This window comes from Pimephales promelas, chromosome 23 (assembly GCF_988280905.1).
Source record: "Pimephales promelas chromosome 23, fPimPro1.hap1.1, whole genome shotgun sequence".
Lineage (NCBI taxonomy): Eukaryota > Metazoa > Chordata > Actinopteri > Cypriniformes > Leuciscidae > Pimephales > Pimephales promelas.
In genome coordinates, this window is record NC_142791.1 from 24,261,450 (window position 1) to 24,279,932 (window position 18,483).

At 42.1% G+C, this 18,483-nt stretch overlaps 2 protein-coding genes across 7 annotated transcripts in view; both read left to right on the forward strand.

Annotated features, from left to right (window-relative positions):
- pitpnm2 (phosphatidylinositol transfer protein, membrane-associated 2) overlaps positions 1–6,557 on the forward strand; it is an 87,653-nt gene extending 81,096 nt beyond the window's left edge. For all 6 annotated transcript variants that reach the window (XM_039675920.2, XM_039675918.2, XM_039675921.2 and 3 more), the window contains 5 exons: positions 917–1,065; positions 1,145–1,294; positions 1,815–1,998; positions 3,081–3,209; positions 3,294–6,557. In XM_039675920.2, the coding sequence (XP_039531854.1) occupies positions 917–1,065; positions 1,145–1,294; positions 1,815–1,998; positions 3,081–3,209; positions 3,294–3,635 (954 nt within the window). In that variant the 3' untranslated portion in view covers positions 3,636–6,557. The remainder of the gene's footprint in view (positions 1–916; positions 1,066–1,144; positions 1,295–1,814; positions 1,999–3,080; positions 3,210–3,293) is intronic.
- Positions 6,558–9,006: 2,449 nt separating this feature from the next.
- Positions 9,007–18,221, forward strand: LOC148969468 (uncharacterized). Its single transcript, XM_089126237.1, has 3 exons — positions 9,007–10,227; positions 16,109–17,251; positions 18,183–18,221. Exons 1-3 carry the CDS (start codon positions 9,781–9,783, stop codon positions 18,219–18,221), a joined length of 1,629 nt encoding a protein of 542 aa, XP_088982363.1. The 5' UTR covers positions 9,007–9,780.
- Positions 18,222–18,483: the final 262 nt, after the last annotated feature.

An 18,483-nucleotide genomic window follows, 5' to 3' on the forward strand; every position in this document is an offset into this window, starting at 1 on the left:
GTGAGGTCTGAACCGAACCGTTACTTCTGTTTACCTTCCACCCCTAGTCCCTGAGCAAGACACTTAAAGTCCCTATGAAATCAAAATTGACCATACTTACTTTGTTTGCCTAAATTGATCGTTTTGTGGTGAACAATTCATACATGCAATTCAATCCACACAAAAAAATTTTTTGGCTTCGTAATCTTTAATCAAATTTTGAAAATGCCCCTCCCCTCTGCATTGGAGGACCTTGCCCGATGACGTAGGCTTTACGGTTTGGGTGTCTCCTGAACATCCATAACCACGCCCCTCCAACTGACAGCTGCTGTGTGTTTGCGAGCGCCGAGCGAGCATTGATTGACAGCGTGTGTAAACTTGCATCATCCTTCATTTCAGAATGAAACACCCATTTTTCTAGATCCAACCAGGTGCTAGTTGGAAAAAAAGCCACGCCCACTATTTTTGCCTCATTTAGTATTCCGTTTCTCTCGGAAATACGTCACAACACTGGAGAAAAGTCGTTTGCAACTTCCGGTTCACGGGGACTTTAACCCCTAGTTGCTCCAGAGGCGTGCGACCTCTGACATACATAGCAATTGTAAGTCGCTTTAGATAAAAGCGTCAGCTAAATGAATAAATGTAAATGTAAATGAATGGAAATCAATGGAGACATAATGATTAGTAAAAACTAATTTGTAGAGTTCTCTAGTTGTAATTGCTACTAGTAAGAATTGAATTGTAGAGCTCTCGAATTGAATTCTTACTAGTAAAAATGCAATTACGACGAGTAACGCTGGGAACAATTTAAGCTAAAACGGCTTGCCATAGCCCATCCAACTTCACTCACTCTTCAGAAAATGTACAAATCTACTTATTTTCCATTGGCATCTTATTCAATTTCACTTCTTCATATTCATTTTGTGCACTTTTCAAGGTGGACATCCACATCATGACCCAGCCTCCATCCGGTGAGTGGGTGTACTTCAGCACAGAACTAACCAATAGCAGCGGCCGGATTTCCTACGTGATTCCGGAGAGCAAGCGGCTGAGCATCGGAGTGTATCCAGTCAAAATGGTGGTCAGGTAAGTCATAAATGTACATTTATTTTGCACATAAAAGGATGTGTTTTCTACAAGTGAACAACGTCCTCTCTGTCCAAAGGGGCGACCACACATCTGCTGACAGTTACCTGACTGTGCTGCCACACGGCACAGAGTTTGTCGTGTTCAGCATCGACGGCTCTTTTGCCGCTAGCGTGTCCATCATGGGCAGCGACCCTAAAGTGCGAGCAGGAGCGGTAGACGTAGTCAGGTGAGAGCATGTCTTCATTCATTTAACCTTATAAAGTCTACTGTGATGCACACATTTCTAAGGCCTCTAAATGATCAACATGAACAGAACTGCTGAAAAACTTCCACCTTCGGGTCGTGGTTCACGCGTTTTGCTGTGAAATCTTAACTGGTTTTATTAAGCAAATGCAGCAATAACTTAGATTGTAATGTGAATCAATGAGAGTTCATCTTGAAATATCACTATATCAGTATATTAGAATTTCTGCTCACTTTCTGGCAATGTAAATATCAGCAACTGCACCGAATTGCATATTTTTTTCTTTGTTTGGGCCTCTAAATAAAACCGGGTTTTTTTTCCTCCTTGAGTATGAGCACTACATTCTCACTATATACTATATTAACAATAAAACCCTGATATATCAAACATGATACTCAATAAATATGGATTTATTTGATTCCATTTTAAATCACTTTTCCAGGGTTAATTAAACTTGTAGGTCAGTCATTTGTATGGTTTGTTGTGGTTGGTCCTGTTGCAGGCACTGGCAGGACTTAGGCTACATGATAGTGTACGTGACGGGGCGGCCAGACATGCAGAAGCAGCGTGTGGTGGCCTGGCTTTCACAGCACAACTTCCCTCATGGGATCGTGTCCTTCTGTGATGGACTCGTACACGACCCCCTCCGACACAAAGCCAACTTCCTCAAGGCTCTCATCACAGAGGTGAGTTTATCACAGGTTTGCATTTAAAGTCTGTTTAGAGACATTCATATACATTTTTTTTACCTTACAGTTACTGCAAATCCGGCCTCTAGTTCATAAACGACAGAGGAGAACGGGCCCCCGATTGAGCCTGGGTTCTCCCGAAGTTTTTTTTTTTCTCCATTGGGTCAACTGATGGAGTTTCGGACAGCATTGGGTCACCTGATGGAGTTTCGGACACCATTGGGTCACCTGATGGAGTTTCGGACACCATTGGGTCACCTGATAGAGTTTCGGACAGCATTGGGTCACCTGATGGAGTCGGACACCATTGGGTCACCTGATGGAGTTTCGGACACCATTGGGTCACCTGATGGAGTCGGACACCATTGGGTCACCTGATGGAGTCGGACACCATTGGGTCACCTGATGGAGTTTCGGACAACATTGGGTCACCTGATGGAGTCGTACACCATTGGGTCACCTGATGGAGTTTCGGACACCATTTGGTCACCTGATGGAGTTTCGGACACTATTAGGTCACCTGATGGAGTTTCGGACACCATTGGGTCACCTGATGGCGTTTCGGACACCATTGGGTCACCTGATGGAGTTTCGGACACCATTGGGTCACCTGATGGAGTTTCGGGCACCATTAGGTCACTAGATGGCGTTTCGGACACTATTAGGTCACCTGATGGAGTTTTGGACACCATTAGGTCACTTGATGGAGTTTTTCGGTTCCTTGCCACGGTTGCCTTTGGCTTGCTCAGTTGGGGATATTCAAATTAATAAACCAATCAGTAATACCCTTGTTCAGCTTTACCAAACATGGATGTTTTTCCACTAAGAAATGAACATTGTTATTATGTTTTGATTGATACTGTGAAGCTGCTTTGATGCAATCTATATTGTGAAAAACGCTATCTAAATATACTTGGCTTGACTTGACGTGAGAACAAACACCACAAACGCCCTCTTTTCTGTAGCGCAGGGGCTTGTGGGTAATATAGTACTGTCATTTGTAGAACTCTGCAGAGACCCTGTGTTAGCCTTAGCCTCAATTATGTGAAATGTATAATTGAAAAGCTGCTCTTTTGTAGGCACATATGAAGATCTTCGCTGCTTATGGCTCCACGAAGGACATCTCCGTGTACACGTCACTTGGTCTGCCGCCATCACAAATCTACATTGTGGGGAGACCAACAAAGAAATTGCAATACCAGTGTCAGGTATCTTTACGCACAGTTTTTCCTCTCTACTTTTTCCTCACAAGTTTTCCTCTCACTGAGCCGTCACTCTCTCCCTCTCCACAGTTCATTGCCGATGGCTACGCGACTCATCTTTCCCAGCTGGAGTACAATCAGAGATCGAGACCCGCCAAGACCGGCAGCGCTCGCATGGTCCTCCGGAAAGGCAGTTTCGGGCTGGGCGGCAGTGGCGACTTCTTGCGGAAGCGCAATCACCTGCTGCGCACCATCTCCTCGCAACCCACGTCCTCCACACCGCCCGTGCCGGTGGGCCGTCCCGAACGTGCGCAGAGCCAATCGGAATGTGACCGCGAGCGGGCCGAACGTGCACAGAGAAGCATGAGCATCGCCGCCGGCTGCTGGGGCCGAACCAGCAAACTCGAGGGCGGAGCCCTGAGCCCGAAATAGGCTCCTCCCACCGGGTCCAAATTCTGGAGGCACTTCATTGGGCACGCGGGCTGCAGGAACGGTAGGAGACGGACAGGACGGAATCTCACAGTATTACAACAGACTCTGTGAGCAAATCTCACGGCATTACTATCGTTGCATGAGAATCTTTCTCCGATTCGTTTTATTTGATTTTTTTTCTTTTTAGACCGGCAGCCAAGCATTTTCCAGAAATCTAGCGCCTTAAGCATCGCTCTGGGTCATGGCCCTCGCCTCTGACTTGATTGAATGTACTGTTGGGACTGAAAACATGGATCGTTGGGTGGGTATGGACTCTTCCCGCTTCCTCTATCATTCCCCAGACTTCCCTTCCGGCGTCTGCAGAGATTCCCACACATGTAAATACGTGCCTCCTCTTACCTGCTCAGGGCAGCCATGAACTTGAGGAGCCGACGAGACCCAGAGGCCATTCCGCTCATTTGTTCCCGGCAGCCTCTCCGAGTCGAATGGCAGCAGCATTTGGCAATAAGGATCAAAGCTCATCGCACCGAACTCCGTCTGCAGGTCATCCGAGGCCTTTACTTCTCATTCAGAGCAAGAACAATCCCTTTACAAGGCCATCTGCTCGCAATACCTCCAAGACGCCACCTCGACCTGGGCTGCTGGGTCACCTTCCGTGTTTCTTTCTTTCTTTCGTTAACTCCTGAGCCACCAAACACCGGTCGCAAGCACATGCCACATCTGCTGAAGGAAAAACTTTCCTGCTGCTGCTGTCGTCGTCGTGGAGAGAGTTTCCCATCGAGGACGCGCCACGCAGCTCGCTGGATTCGCATGCTCAAGGACAACTTTTAAAAGATTTCGCTCAATCATTTCCTTTGCAGCCGATCAGGGAGCGATTCGACTCGCTCGCTCGATACTGCCGACGGCCAAAACGAATTCAATTTCGAAAGCTGTAGTTCTGCAACTGCATAAACCTCATTGTTGTTATTTTGCACTAGTGGAATAGTGGAGGCCCTTGTTTCCATCTCATGTGGCTACACGACGTTTCGCGTGTAGCGCATGTCCCTTTTTATTTATGGCAGGGTATTTGTGCGCATATGCGCGGTTATATAGTTCTCCGAAAACAAGAGCACGCGAGAAATGTGCCAAAAGCAGGCAGATCATAGGAACCCAAACACACGTCCAAGGTTACCGATGGATTGTAGCAACGTTTCCCAAGCGTTTCCGTGGCACATGTTTTTAAGATTTTAGATCATTTTAGATCAACTTCAGTTATCTATGATATTGTCCATATGTTCATATGTAAGTGATTGAGGTATATAGAGATTGTGCTTTTAATTTTCTTGCTATTTTAAATCGGACAGCATGACAAAGTCGGGTGAACCGTACACGGTTTGTTTCTGTATATCATGTCATGAACACACACTGGAATAGCCATGCTGCATGTAACGGAACTGGGAGGCCTTTGTCTGGAGTGGATGTTCTGAACCGAGGACTTCAAACAGTGTAGATACTGTATAGATATTGTAAATTTCACTATAATAGGATATGTTACGGTCAGAATTTATTTATTTCTGTAGCTTCATAACATAAGACGATGGATATTTCAGGTTTGACTCTACGTGTTTTGCTTTATTCTTTTGTCCGACACTTCTGAAATGCTTCTTTTAACGGACCAATGACACGTCTCCTTGTGCATAATCGTCGACAGTGTTTCCGTAGCAAAACTCTAGATGACGCAACCACCGCCAGTTCAGCCAACAATGAGCCTCTGGAGCACACACCTGCACATGTACAAACGATGCAGACGGAAATGTGAATTGGAATTATGAATTCTGTGGTTCTGTGATAAATTTGCTGCAAAAGACCGAGTTTAAATTGGTGCTGAATGGTTTTTCAATCAACCTTTTTGCTCTGAGATGGCATTTGGACTGGTATTACTAGTCTTTAATGCATCTAGTTCAGTACCAGACATCAGGGGTTCTCAGTGGAAATAAATATGCTGGAAGGTTTGTGAACTTCTACCGCTGATATCTAGGTCATCTTGGTTGTTGCTCTATAATTTGATTGTTAACCACCGAACAAATTGTCCGTTAAACACTCTTGCCATCTGAACTGACTTGCTTCTACTTCTTCTACACTTTCTCCTGTTTTCAAATCAAGCGTGGAGAACGTTGATGAGTTTCATTTCCGAATTGTCGAGGTTTAAGATTCAGACGCATCGCAGGGACATTGTGATCGACAATTGTGCCACAGTTTTTACACGGCAAACATTAGTTTAGACATCCGCGGCCTTGCTTGTGGGCCAAGTATTATATCTTCAGATAAACCAGATTATAGCCACTTTTGTACTTTGCATGTCAAAGAGAAGCTTTCGTACACTTTCCTGTATTCTTCAATAATGGGCCACACTACAAACCTCCAGTTTCTAGTCATTACAAATATGCTGTTGTCTGTATAGAACGTCATATCAGTTGTTAATACCAAATATTTAAATGATATTACCGTTAATCCTAAATCCAACCATATTTTTTAAGAAATACTGACATCCGAGTTAAAAGGCGTTAAATGCATAGAAATACTTTGAAATAAATTGACATTGCAGTATTTTTGACATGTAAATGCTGTCTAATTAGTGTGCAGGTGTTTCAAAACACAAGCTCATTGGATGAAATAAATGTGGTGAAATATCCCGAAACAATCGTGTTTTGTGCCCGTTTTATTCGTTGCCAAAACTTTCAGATAATCATTGCAAATGAATCACTCTCCCAACAACTTTTCAATGATGAATGGAGACGTACTGCAGGTTCATTTTACACTCCTGTTGACGTACTGATCTGGACTGACTCGCTCCTTTACAGTTTTCTTACCAGGTCGGTGGTTCAGTGCTCTCATGTGTATAACTGTATGTACTGTGGATTAAATACAGTTGGACAACTGCAAGTCTTCTGTGGTTTATAATGCTTCGTGAATGCGTGAAATGAACCACTAATGTTCTTTCCTTGTCTTTAGTCACAATTATTCATTTGGGTGAAATTAAAGTGTTAGTTCACCCAAAAATGAAAATTCTGTCAGGATTTACTCACCCTCATGTTGTTCCAACTCCGTAAGACCTTCGTTCATCTTCGGAACACAAATTAAGATATTTTTGATGAAATCTGAGAGCTGGATCACTCCTCCATACTAGTCCGTAGGCTTCTTGAGGGATTGAAACTTGCCGGTCTCGAAAAGTTATTAAAGACATCGTTAAAATAGTCCAAGTGACTACAGTGGCTCAATCTTAACTTTATCAAACGACGAGAACACTTTTTGCGCACTAAAACAAACATAAATAACGACTTTATTTCAACTATTCATGTCTTTCTCTCTGGGCCTCGAGTCAGGTTACTAGTTTAACAGCGTATGATCTGTTGTTGTACGTCACACGCATCGCACACGTGACCAGCGTCGGCCAATAGTGAGCCTACGTGTGACATAGCTCTACACTATCATACTGTGTTAACTGACTCAAGGCAGAGAGAGAAGGACAATTAATAGTTGAAATAAAGTCGTTATTTATGCTTGTTTTTGCGCACAAAAAGTGTTCTAGTCACTTGATAAAGTTAATATTGAGCCACGGTAGTCACTTGGACTATTTCAACGATGTCTTTAACAAGGAACAACATGAGGGTGAGTAATTACTGACAGAATTTTCATTTTTGGTGAACTATGACATTCATTTATGGTATGGTAGGTAGAGATGGATGAATACAGGAATGGAAGCATGCATGCTTGTATATAGATAGATAGGTACAGATGTACTGGATGTAGGTAGGAAGATAGGTATGTATGGGTGGATGTACTGCATGTATAGATGTAGGAATGTATGTATAGCTGGGTTCCAGTCACGTGATTATGATGACGCGCGGAATTCAGATGGAGGACAGGGAGTGAAGAAGAGCTCAATGGACGAGATGGAGGAAAGTCTGTACTGTACTACTTTATACGCTATTACAAGAGAAAGAAAGAAACAAAATATCAAACATATGTTGAACGTGATCCTTACGTTATGAAGAGGAGCTATTTTTCAACTGAATTGAAATATTTTCCTGCCATCGAGGCAGTAGATATCAGCAACTACCTCGTCTTGCAGACACACTTTGACTTTACAAAGTTCGGAAACGTTACACAAGCAGTCACTTAAGTTGTATTAACCCCCTCAGACCTGAATTATGTTTCAAGTTTCTGAAAAATATAAAAGTACATTTTCCCAGCTCATGAGGCTTCTATAAATGAAAACAAATGAAAAAACAAATTATATAATTGCTTTCATTGTGATTTTTTTTTTGTCCATTCCAATGGACATCAGGTCAAAACAGGTGTACTTCCCAAAAATGTACCAACATGAAATAAATAAATAAACATAAAATTTGTTGGTCTATACTTTAAGCTCTTTCTCAAGGTCAAAAACAAAATTCCAGCAGTATACCATTTCAACTATAATTTTGAGGTTTTTGTTTTACAGATTGCACATTGTTTGTAACAAACTAAATATCTTCGAATCAATCAATCTGGTCATATTAGAATCATTTTCTGTGTGCATCTTTCTTTTTTTAGAACAAAAAATTGAACATTATAACATTACAACTTTAATCGTAAGGTTTTTCCTTTATATATTGCACATTTGTTTATTCACGACAAAACAAACCTAGGAATCGATCAATGCATTCATGTTAGAGCCATTTCCTGTGTGCATCGGACTAGTCCCCGGGCACGCCCCGTCCCACGAACCCACTATTTGTCCAATAACCCACTATTTTTGAAAAGTACTAACCCTTGCCTTCATGCAATAAACTGAATTTGGACAGAATCCCGCCTGCAATCTATTGAATTGGGATTTGGGTAGTGTATTTGGACAATGGGATGTCCATATCTCAGCTTAGGAAGGGTCTAGAGCCTCCATTTTTGCACGCAGGTCTAAGTCTCATGGCCCTCTATCAGAATCCAGAGTTTCAAGAAGCTCAAAATTTCGACCCCAAAAAAACGTACCCCTGTCGACTTTTTAGGTGCAAAAAAAAGTTTCTCTGATCTTCTTGAAACTCTGGATTCTGATAGAGGGCCATGAGACGTATACCTGGGTGCAACAATGGAGTCTCTAGACCCTTCCAGACCTGAGATATTGAGATCCCAAGCAGCATTTATGCCACTATAAAAATCTCAATATCTCAGCTCTGGAAGGGTCTAAAGACTCAATTTTTGCACTCAGGTATAAGTCTCATGGCCCTCTATCAGAATCCAGAGTTTCTTCTTTTTATTTTTATTTTTATTTTTGCTTAAATTATTATTATTTTTATTTAACAGTCAGACATACATACAAACAAACCAACATAGTGCAGTAGTGAGCAATCTTGTAAATCTAATTCCAGCAGTGACAACTTAAGAGTGATTTAAGTGTTTGATCTAAGTGTGAATGTGAGCGGGTGTGAGTGTGGGTATGTGTATGCGTAAACAAAGTACACTCTCTTTTGTACCTAAAGGATGCATATTGGTACCTTAATGGTACCATGAAGGTACCAATATGCACCCTTTAGGTACTGTTGTGAATTTGATCCTTTAATTATACCTTTTATTTATTTATTTTTCTTTCTCCTTACATATTTGCACTTCATATCCCACAATCCTTTTGTCAGTTTCACTACATTACCCATACACCCCCTGGGCAAGGTCTATAAGTAGACCTCACTTCCTCCCCTTTTTTTCTTTTGTATTGGTGAGTTTTGGCGGTTGGAATGGACACCCAACCATGTCCTTTCCTTAGGATGCGTTGAGTAAGTTTGTTTTGCCAATTGTTTAAAATATATGTTGTTGATAATATGTTACTGATGAATTATATGAGTTTAATTTCCTTTATTGTATTGTTTGTAGTGACTAAAGACCATCTTGTACATCCTGTTTATCCTGTCCATCCATTAACATCTGTTCATTGGCATCATGTGTGTCAGCTCCATGTGAATTAAGACTTTATCATCCTGAACTGAAAATAAAAGAGAGCAAAGGACTGGTATTTTTTCCATGTGTTTTAATCAGACACACCATCAAGTTTCTACAGCTCCAACGAACTTTGGATACATTTAACATCTGAGATCCAACATATGGTCCTTCGAGCCGGAGGTAGAAATTTGGTGGAATGGATTACCATGCAAGACCTGCAATCCGGCGCAGCCTAAGAAGCAGAAGACCTCCTGCCCGTTTTGTTGACTGTATGGTGAGAGAATATGGTCCTCCTCCACCTCCCTCACCAACACTAGTTGTAAGTGATCATCACCAAACGCAGTATGAAAATCCACCTTTAAGACATTCCCCAAGCTCATCGGCTCCTTGTGAACAGCCTCAACATGATTTGCTCGATATGGATGTTAAACAAGAAATACTTGGACTTAAGGGTGAGATGATGTCTAAAATGTCACAGTTAGTAGTTTCTTCCAGACATTCTGAATTTTCTGAGTCTTTTGATGATGCTTCTGATGATGACGATAATGCCTTAGTTAATCCATCTATTGTTCAAGAATTGTGCGCATGTATTAAGACAGCTGAAAAGAAACCTACATGTGAGAAATGTAATTCCTCAAGTCAAGTCAAGTCAAGTCACATTTATTTATATAGCGCTTTTCACAATACAGATTGTATCAAAGCAGCTTCACACTGATAACATGAAAGTAGCACAACACAGATCAACAACATTGCTAAACACTAAATAATCCCAACTGAGCAAGCTCAAAGCAAGCCAAAAGCAAGGCGACAGTGGCAAGGAACCAAACTCCATCAGATTGGATGGAGAAAAAACCTTGGGAGAACCCAGGCTCAGTCGGGGGCCAGTTCTCCTCTGGCTTACATTCATATTGTTTAAATATAAATATTAAATATAAATATTGTTTATGAATAAAACGGCGCCATAACATATCGCAGGCGTTGAGTCGTCTCATCACAGGCGTTGGGGCATCCGAAATCCCCGTGCTGGACACAAAACTGGACCTGACGAACGCCATTTTTCTCGGGACAAGCGTCCCAAGATAACAGCAGAAAGGCAGATGGGAAATAATTAGCATAGCTGATGTTCATAATGATTTCCGTTATAACTCACAAACTCTCCGTAACCTGAACTCTCCGCAACCCAACCATACGCGCCGACCCGTTTGTCTAAAAGGCTGTCGAGCCCCACTGGTGCGTTCAGTGGCGCAAAAAGTGGGTATGCGCTATATGCGGCGCATAGGGGCGCAGCACAATGGGGGGCACCAAAGCGATGGTAAAAAAAAAAAAAAATTATATATATGCTATTTTGTATTTCTATATGTAGCTGCCGTTGTGCCATTTCTGCATTCCTTCAATGTTATATAAAATTTTAGAGGACTAACAGCCAGGCTAGAGTAGGCGCCCTCATGGAGAAGGGGGGCGGGTAATATCGCGAGCGGGCGGGGGCGCCGTGAGCGCTGAGCGAGCAGGTAGTGAGGTACAAGTAGTGAGTTGTCGTCGAAAAAGATGGATAAAACAAAATGCTGTGGGGCTACAAATAGAAAAAGAAAGAGAGAAAAGGAGATGGCATGTAAATTGAAATAACTGCATGCATTGCTGAAAGCCAAGGTAGGATTTAAAATGTGACATCCAGGCATGTAGGCTATCTATATCTCGGTGGCCATCGGGACTACCGGGAGATTCCCGCTGGGCCGACGTGCTTTTCAGCCAATACATTTAATCCTTTTTTTAATTTATTTGTCTTAACGGCCAACAAAACTCATACATTTGTTTGTTGTTGGTTTTTGTTTTGTTTTTTGCTTAATTGGCGGCGCTGTGCTGGTGTAATGCATTGGTCAAAAAAAGTCAGCTTTAGTTTTTTTTTTCTGACACACTGGCCCATGAAACATGTCATTATGCGCTTATCAAGTATAGAAATTAGTGCAAAACTAATTATGAAAGTTTCCTTTATTTTAAAATATTTAAAAAAATAAAATTGCTAAAATTGTTGCTGCATACCCCTCTGAAACTGGGTAGTTGCGCCCCTGGGTGCGTTAAGCAGTTTCGGTGGCAAACGGTTCTGTATGGCATAACAGAGGACTAGAAGGTAAGCATTTTGTGAATGCTTGACTAAAGAGAAGCGTCTTTAATCTAGTTTTAAACTGTGTCAGCGAGTCAGAGGCTCGGACCGTATCGGGAAGGCCATTCCAGAGTTTTGGAGCTAAATGCGAGAACGCACTCCCTCCTTTACTGGACTTCGATATCCTAGGAATGACCAGAAGCCTTGAATTTAGTGATCTTAAGGAACGCGGTGGATTGTAGGGCGAAAGAAGGTCCGTTAAGTACATAGGAGCTAAACCATTTAGGGCTTTATAGGTCAGTAGTAGTATTTTGTAGTTGATGCGGAACTTAATAGGTAACCAGTGCAGAGATGATAAAATCGGTGTTATATGATCATATTTTCTTGACCTAGTAAGAACTCTAGCAGCTGCATTTTGTACTTGACCGTACAACTTGTACAACTGTAGCTTGTTTATTGAGGATGCAGGACAACCAGCTAATAAAGCATTACAGTAATCTAGTCTCGAGGTCATGAATGCGTGAACTAATTTTTCAGCATCAGAAATAGATAGCATGTTACGCAGCATAGCAATGTTTCTAAGGTGGAAAAAGGCTGTTCTTGTAACATATGAAATATGATTTTCGAACGACAAGTTGCGGTCTAATATAACACCCAGGTCTTTTACTGTAGTGGATAAAGTAACAGGACATCCGTCTAAAGTTGAATTGTGAGAGGTTTTGTGAGTAGTTTTTTGGACCTGAATTTAATAGCAGGAAATTACGCGTCATCCAGCATTTTATATCTTTGAGACACTCTGTCATTTTAGTTGAGTTAGTGTTTTCATCTGGTCGTGATGAAATATATAATTGAGTGTCGTCAGCGTAACAGTGGAAATTAATTCCATGTTTTCTTATAATATTACCAAGTGGCAGCATATATATTGAGAATAGCAGAGGGCCTAAAACCGATCCTTGCGGTACTCCATAGTCTACTGACGTTATCTTTGATTTTTTCCCATTTAAACAGACAAAATGAGAACGGTCCGATAAGTACGATCTAAACCAGCTTAATGCCTGTCCCTGGACACCGGTGAAGTTTTGTAGTCGATCCAAGAGTATTATATGATCTATAGTGTCGAACGCAGCGCTAAGATCAAGTAGGACTAGTATTGAGATACAGCCTTGGTCAGAAGCTAAAAGTAAATCATTTGTAATTTTAACTAGCGCAGTTTCTGTACTATGATGCGGTCTGAATCCTGACTGGAATTTTTCATAGATATCATTTTCTTGCAAAAAAGAGCACAATTGAGCGGACACTACTTTTTCAAGTATTTTGGACATAAATGGAAGATTTGAAATGGGTCTGTAATTTGCCAAGTTATTTGGATCTAATTGCGGTTTCTTAATGAGCGGTTTTATTACAGCCAGCTTGTATATTTTTGGGACATGACCTAAAGATAAAGACGAGTTAATAATATTGAGGAGAGGCTCTTCCACTGCAGGTAATAGTTCTTTCAGTAGTTTAGTGGGTATTGGATCTAATAAACATGTTGTTGGTTTAGATGCAATGATAAGTTTATTTAGCTCCTCCTGTCCTATCGTTGTAAAGTGGTGTAGTTGTTCTAGAGGGGCCATAATTGAAGCTGAATCATAAGACACCATAGCGGATTGTACATTTATAATTTTGTTTCGGATGCTTTCTATTTTCGCATTGAAGTAATTCATAAAATCATTACTACTAAACTGTAACGGTATATTTTGCTCTGGTGATGTCTGTTTATTTGTTAGTCTAGCCACGGTGTTAAATAAAAATCTTGGATTATTTTGGTTATTTTCGATTAGTTTGCGGAGATGCTCAGCCCTGGCTGTTTTTAGGGCCTTTTTATAACGTGACATACTGTCTTTCCACGCGATTCTAAAGACCTCTAAATTAGTTTGTTTCCATTTACGCTCTAAATTGCGAGTTTCTCTCTTGATAGCATGCGTAGCACTGTTGTACCATGGTGCTTTAATTTCTCTCGAACCTTTTTTAATCTAATTGGCGCAACAATATCTAATGTACTAGTAAGAATGGTGCTTAAACTGCTAGTCATTTCCTCTAATTCATCTGTTTGTTTGGGTTCACTTAGCAGCTTAGATAGATCAGGTAAGCTATTTGAGAATCCATCTATAGTGGTTGGAAGGATTGTTCTGCCTGGTCTATAACGTGGTGCAACATGACATATTTCATCAGTACGTATTATGCAAGTCACCATGTAATGATCAGTGACATCATCGCTTTGCGGTATAATATCTATATCAGTTGGATCGGTTCCATATGATATAATTAAATCTAGTGTATGATTTAGACGATGAGTGGGACCACTGACGTTTTGTTTGACCCCAAAGGAGTTTAATAAGTCTGTAAACGCAGCCCCTAAAGCATCATTTCTATTATCTATGTGTATGTTAAAATCTCCAGCAATTATTGCTTTATCGACATTTACCAATAGATCCGAGAGAAAGTCTGCGAACTCTTTTAGGAATTCAGCATATGGCCCTGGAGGTCTATATACAGTAGCCAGGGCTAGAGATAATATGGATTTCCTTCTTACATCTAAGAGCGTAACATTTAGCACAAGTACTTCAAATGAATTAAACCTGTGACCTGTTTTCTGAGTAATATTAAAGATATCTTTATAGATTGTTGCAACACCGCCGCCACGACCGATCAGACGAGGCTCATGTTTATAACAGTATCCTGGCGGAGTAGATTCGTTTAGACCGAAATACTCATTTGGTTTAAGCCAGGTTTCAGTAAGGCACAGAACATCGAAGTTATTATCTGTGACCATTTCATTTACAATAACCGCCTTAGGTGTGAGCGATCTAATGTTTAGAAGACCTAGCTTTAGAAATTGTTTTTGTTCACTGATATTTAGATTTTCTGGTTTAATTACAATAAGATTTTTGCTAGATCCTACACTAGATTTATTGTTTGGCTTCACTAAACGAGGAATAGACACAGTTTCTATATAATGTTCCACACTATGCTTATTAGTTAAGTTTGGACCGCAAAGGCTGTAATTTGGACTTTGACTCATTAGTCATCTGGTGCGTAATGTCTTGGAAATGTTGTCCGACAGCACAGCCGCTCTGATTCGGCTGGGATGGAGTCCATCTGTGCTGTACAGCCTCGGTCTTTCCCAAAACAGATGCCAGTTATTTACAAAGTGCAGCCTCTGTTCATTACACAATGACATTAACCATTCATTTAATGCAAATAGTCTACTGAACCTTTCCTGTCCTTGTCTGTACGTGGGAAGCGGTCCAGACACGATGATCGCTGCTTTAGGCGCTGTGCTGCGTACCGTCTCGATCAGGCTCCTGTAGTCCTTCTTCAGAACCTCCGTCTGCCGCAGCCTAATGTCGTTCGCTCCCGCGTGCAGCACAACAGCTCCGACGCGCTCGTCCCCGTTCAGGATCTCGGGAACCTGTGCAGCGACATCAAGAACATGAGCACCAGGAAAGCAGTGAGTGCGCACCTTACCTTTATCCGAATTAGCGCGGACATGGCGGACCATGGATGTGCCGATGATCACGGCGTCATCGCGTTCCGGCTCGCGAAGAGGGGAGAAGCGGTTCCGGGTGGAGATCTCGAAGACCGGGAGGGGCGGAGAGGCAGCTCTGGTCCTGGCTCGTGTCTTCCGCTGTGTGATCCATGGTCCATGTTGCTTCGGTGCTGGAGTGAATGAAGCCTGAGATGATCGCGTCTTCCTCGGCAGAGTAACATACGGAGTAGACGAACTCGGAGTCAAAGAGTTAACGTCACTAACCACTGATTTGTTAGCGTCGGCGCGTGATGCTTCAAGCGTTGAGCGTCGATCCAACAGCTCGGCTTGCTTCACCAGCAGACCATGGATCTGTTTCTCAACGTATTCCAGCTCCTGCTTCACCGTGAAGAGCTCGAATGTGTCTTCACCTGCACTCAAAGGTAATGTTAGACACGCATCTGATATGTTCGCCATTATAACAGATGATCAGTAAATTAGTAGTGATACTACAACTATCACTACTAATTTAGGATTGAAATGTCGGAAATAACCAGGATTCAGTGAAACGGGTGTAAAATGAGACGATCAATAGGCGAGAGGGCACGCGTGGAATGCTAGCGGGCTAAAGGCTAGTAGCCAGGATTAGGAAGGTTGGATATAAGTAGCGATATCAAAGCAATCCAATTGTTTTTTATAAGGAATACTATCGAGGATAAGTTCACATAATATAAAAATAGAAAGTGCTTGTTTATAAATAAGTGGTAAAGAAGAAAATCAAGGATTAGTGAAGAAATTCTCCGGAGCTACAAACACAAACAACCGATCGCACGCGCGCACGCCTAACAGGTATCTGATGCACATGTACAGTTAGGACAGGTATCTGTCAACTGTTCTGTCAACTGTCAACTGTAGGACAGGTATCTCTCAACTGTTCCTTCACTGCTTCCATTTAGTAGGCCTAGTTCTCTGCCTCTTCCTCCTTCCTCATTGTTGCGTATTCCACCCCAACAGATGCACACACATGATATAGCATCACAACTACAATTTAGTATGTTACAACCTTCTATTGTTCCATTGGTTCCTGGGCCTTCTAATTGTCAGTCCCCTCAAGTGCAAACATCACCAGTGTTGGTACAACCAAATGGTCCACCACAACCAGTTTTACCATGTAGTTCCTTTTCCTCTGCCATGGTTCATTCTCAGTTATCCTCACAAGTAACATCAGCACAGTTACCTCCACAGCCTCGGTATGCTGTTCCTCAGTATTCACAGCCATTAGGACCATCTTTTAGCTCGGCAATTCCTCATGTAGCCTCAGCTAATGTAGGCCCTCACATGCAATCTGTAGGTCAGGTAGGGAATGATGTTGTACAACCTTCTGCCCCACATATTCAACCGATTGTTCCCACTACCCAGTCAACTGCAATTCCATTCCTTCATCCTTATCCATATTCCCAACCATATTATGCATCATATCCTGTTCCTTCCTATCCTACTTCTCGTGTTCAGAGACCTACCTTTCCTTTCCTGGTTAATGATGATCCCCAAGAATTTGCAATGTTGCAGCTAGCATTGACAAATTTGTTGTCACCCCATGAGCCAGAACATTACAAATTCCATATCTTGTTAGATCATTTAAAATTTTCTCCAGCTCGTGATCTAGCTTTAGCTTATGCTAACGATCCTAGGCCTTACAGTATGGCTCTTTTTGCACTACAGCAGAAATATGGGCAACCTCACCAACTAGTGTTGAGAGAAATCAAAGCCATTCTAGCTCTCCCCAGGGTGAGACCAGGTGACAGCAGAGCATTTAGTAGCTTCGCATTAAAGGTTCGAGCTTTGGTTGGCATGCTCCAATCTTCGGGCCAAGACCAAGTTAAATCTGAATTATCCTGTGCTTCTCATGTACAGCAACTACTCAGTAAACTGCCCACAGAGCATGTGACCAACTTTGCCCGTTATGCCCGTACAATCCTAAAGGGTCAAAGCTACAACCTGATTAGCTGTTCCGCTTGGCTCCAAGAAGAAGCTGAGTCTCAAGCAATGGCTGATCAGGTTAGTGACTTCTCAAAACCATTCCTGAGTAAACCTCAACCAAAGACTTCCGTTAACACTCGAACAGTCTTGTACGGAGTTAACAGTAATTCTGTTGTGCCAAGATCCACTAATAAGCAACCCCAGAATGTGAGAGATGGACAATGGAGTTCCAAATATTCATGCGCCTATTGTTCTAGTAGAGATAATTTCATTGGCCTGTGCCCCTCTTTTAAATCTCTAGAAGACACCAGGATGCATGGATTAGAGAGAACAAAAGATGTTGGAGATGTGGGCTTAACCATCTAGCTGTCAACTGTGACTTGAAGAAACCCTGTCCACAGTGCAAAGGCAGACATCTTGGTATCCTTCATGGAGTTAATTGTCGTGACCAAGATAACGGTACATTCTATCTTAGTCGCCTTGGAGGTTCTGGTAGAGTACTGCTTAAAGTTGTTGAAGTACTTCTCCATTATAAAGGAAGATCCTTGCAAACCTATGCCATCTCAAGCATCTGAGTCTTTGGGCCTCAATGGGGTACCTGAGTCCCTAATTGTTAGAACTGTACGTCAAGATACCCTTGCACTTGAAGGTTCTTCCGTAACCTTTGAAATATCTTCCATGACCAATCCAGAAAAGAAGTATTCCATTTCCAATGCCTTTTCTGCTGCTAGATTGGGACTGGCAGAACAGACGTATCCTGTTGAGATCTTGCAGAGACGTTTCAGACATCTTCGAGACTTACCCCTTCCAGCCTTCTCTAATGTCCAACCACTTGTTCTTATCGGTGCAGACTATCCACACCTGATAAATCCCATTGATCAGGTGTATTTCGGGCCTCCTAAATCTCCAGCTGCAATACAGACCAGGTTAGGATGGGTACTTCAAGGCCCAATACCGATTCCTAACACTGATAAGACTCAGTGTCTTTTTACCATCGCTAATCCCCTAGAAGAACTTCGCCATGATGTGGAGAAATTATGGAAAGTAGACATCCTTCCTTTCAGGAATGAGAAAGTCATTACTAGGTCTAAGCAAGATCAGGCACTATGGAATTGTTGGCCTCCAAGTCTAAAAAAGTTGATGTGGATGGTGTGCAAAGATATGCCACTCCGTTATTGCGTGCTTCTTCCGCCATAAAGCTGCGGGCTTCACCAAATGCAGTTATGTCTTCTCTCAGATGTATCGAACGACGCCTCAAGAGAAATCCTAAAACTGCTGCTGTGTACAACCAAGAGATTGCTAAGTTGGAG

What these genes read in the sequence shown, in the direction of transcription:
- LOC148969468 (XM_089126237.1), top strand. Translation starts at nt 9,781, where the DNA reads ATGGATTACCATGCAAGACCTGCAATCCGGCGCAGCCTAAGAAGCAGA. An exon ending in AATGTAATTCCTCAAGTCAA is followed by an intron (nt 10,228 to 16,108) that starts GTCAAGTCAAGT and finishes TGTCAACTGTAG; the next exon opens with GACAGGTATCTCTCAACTGT. An exon ending in CTCAAGCAATGGCTGATCAG is followed by an intron (nt 17,252 to 18,182) that starts GTTAGTGACTTC and finishes CTAATCCCCTAG; the next exon opens with AAGAACTTCGCCATGATGTG.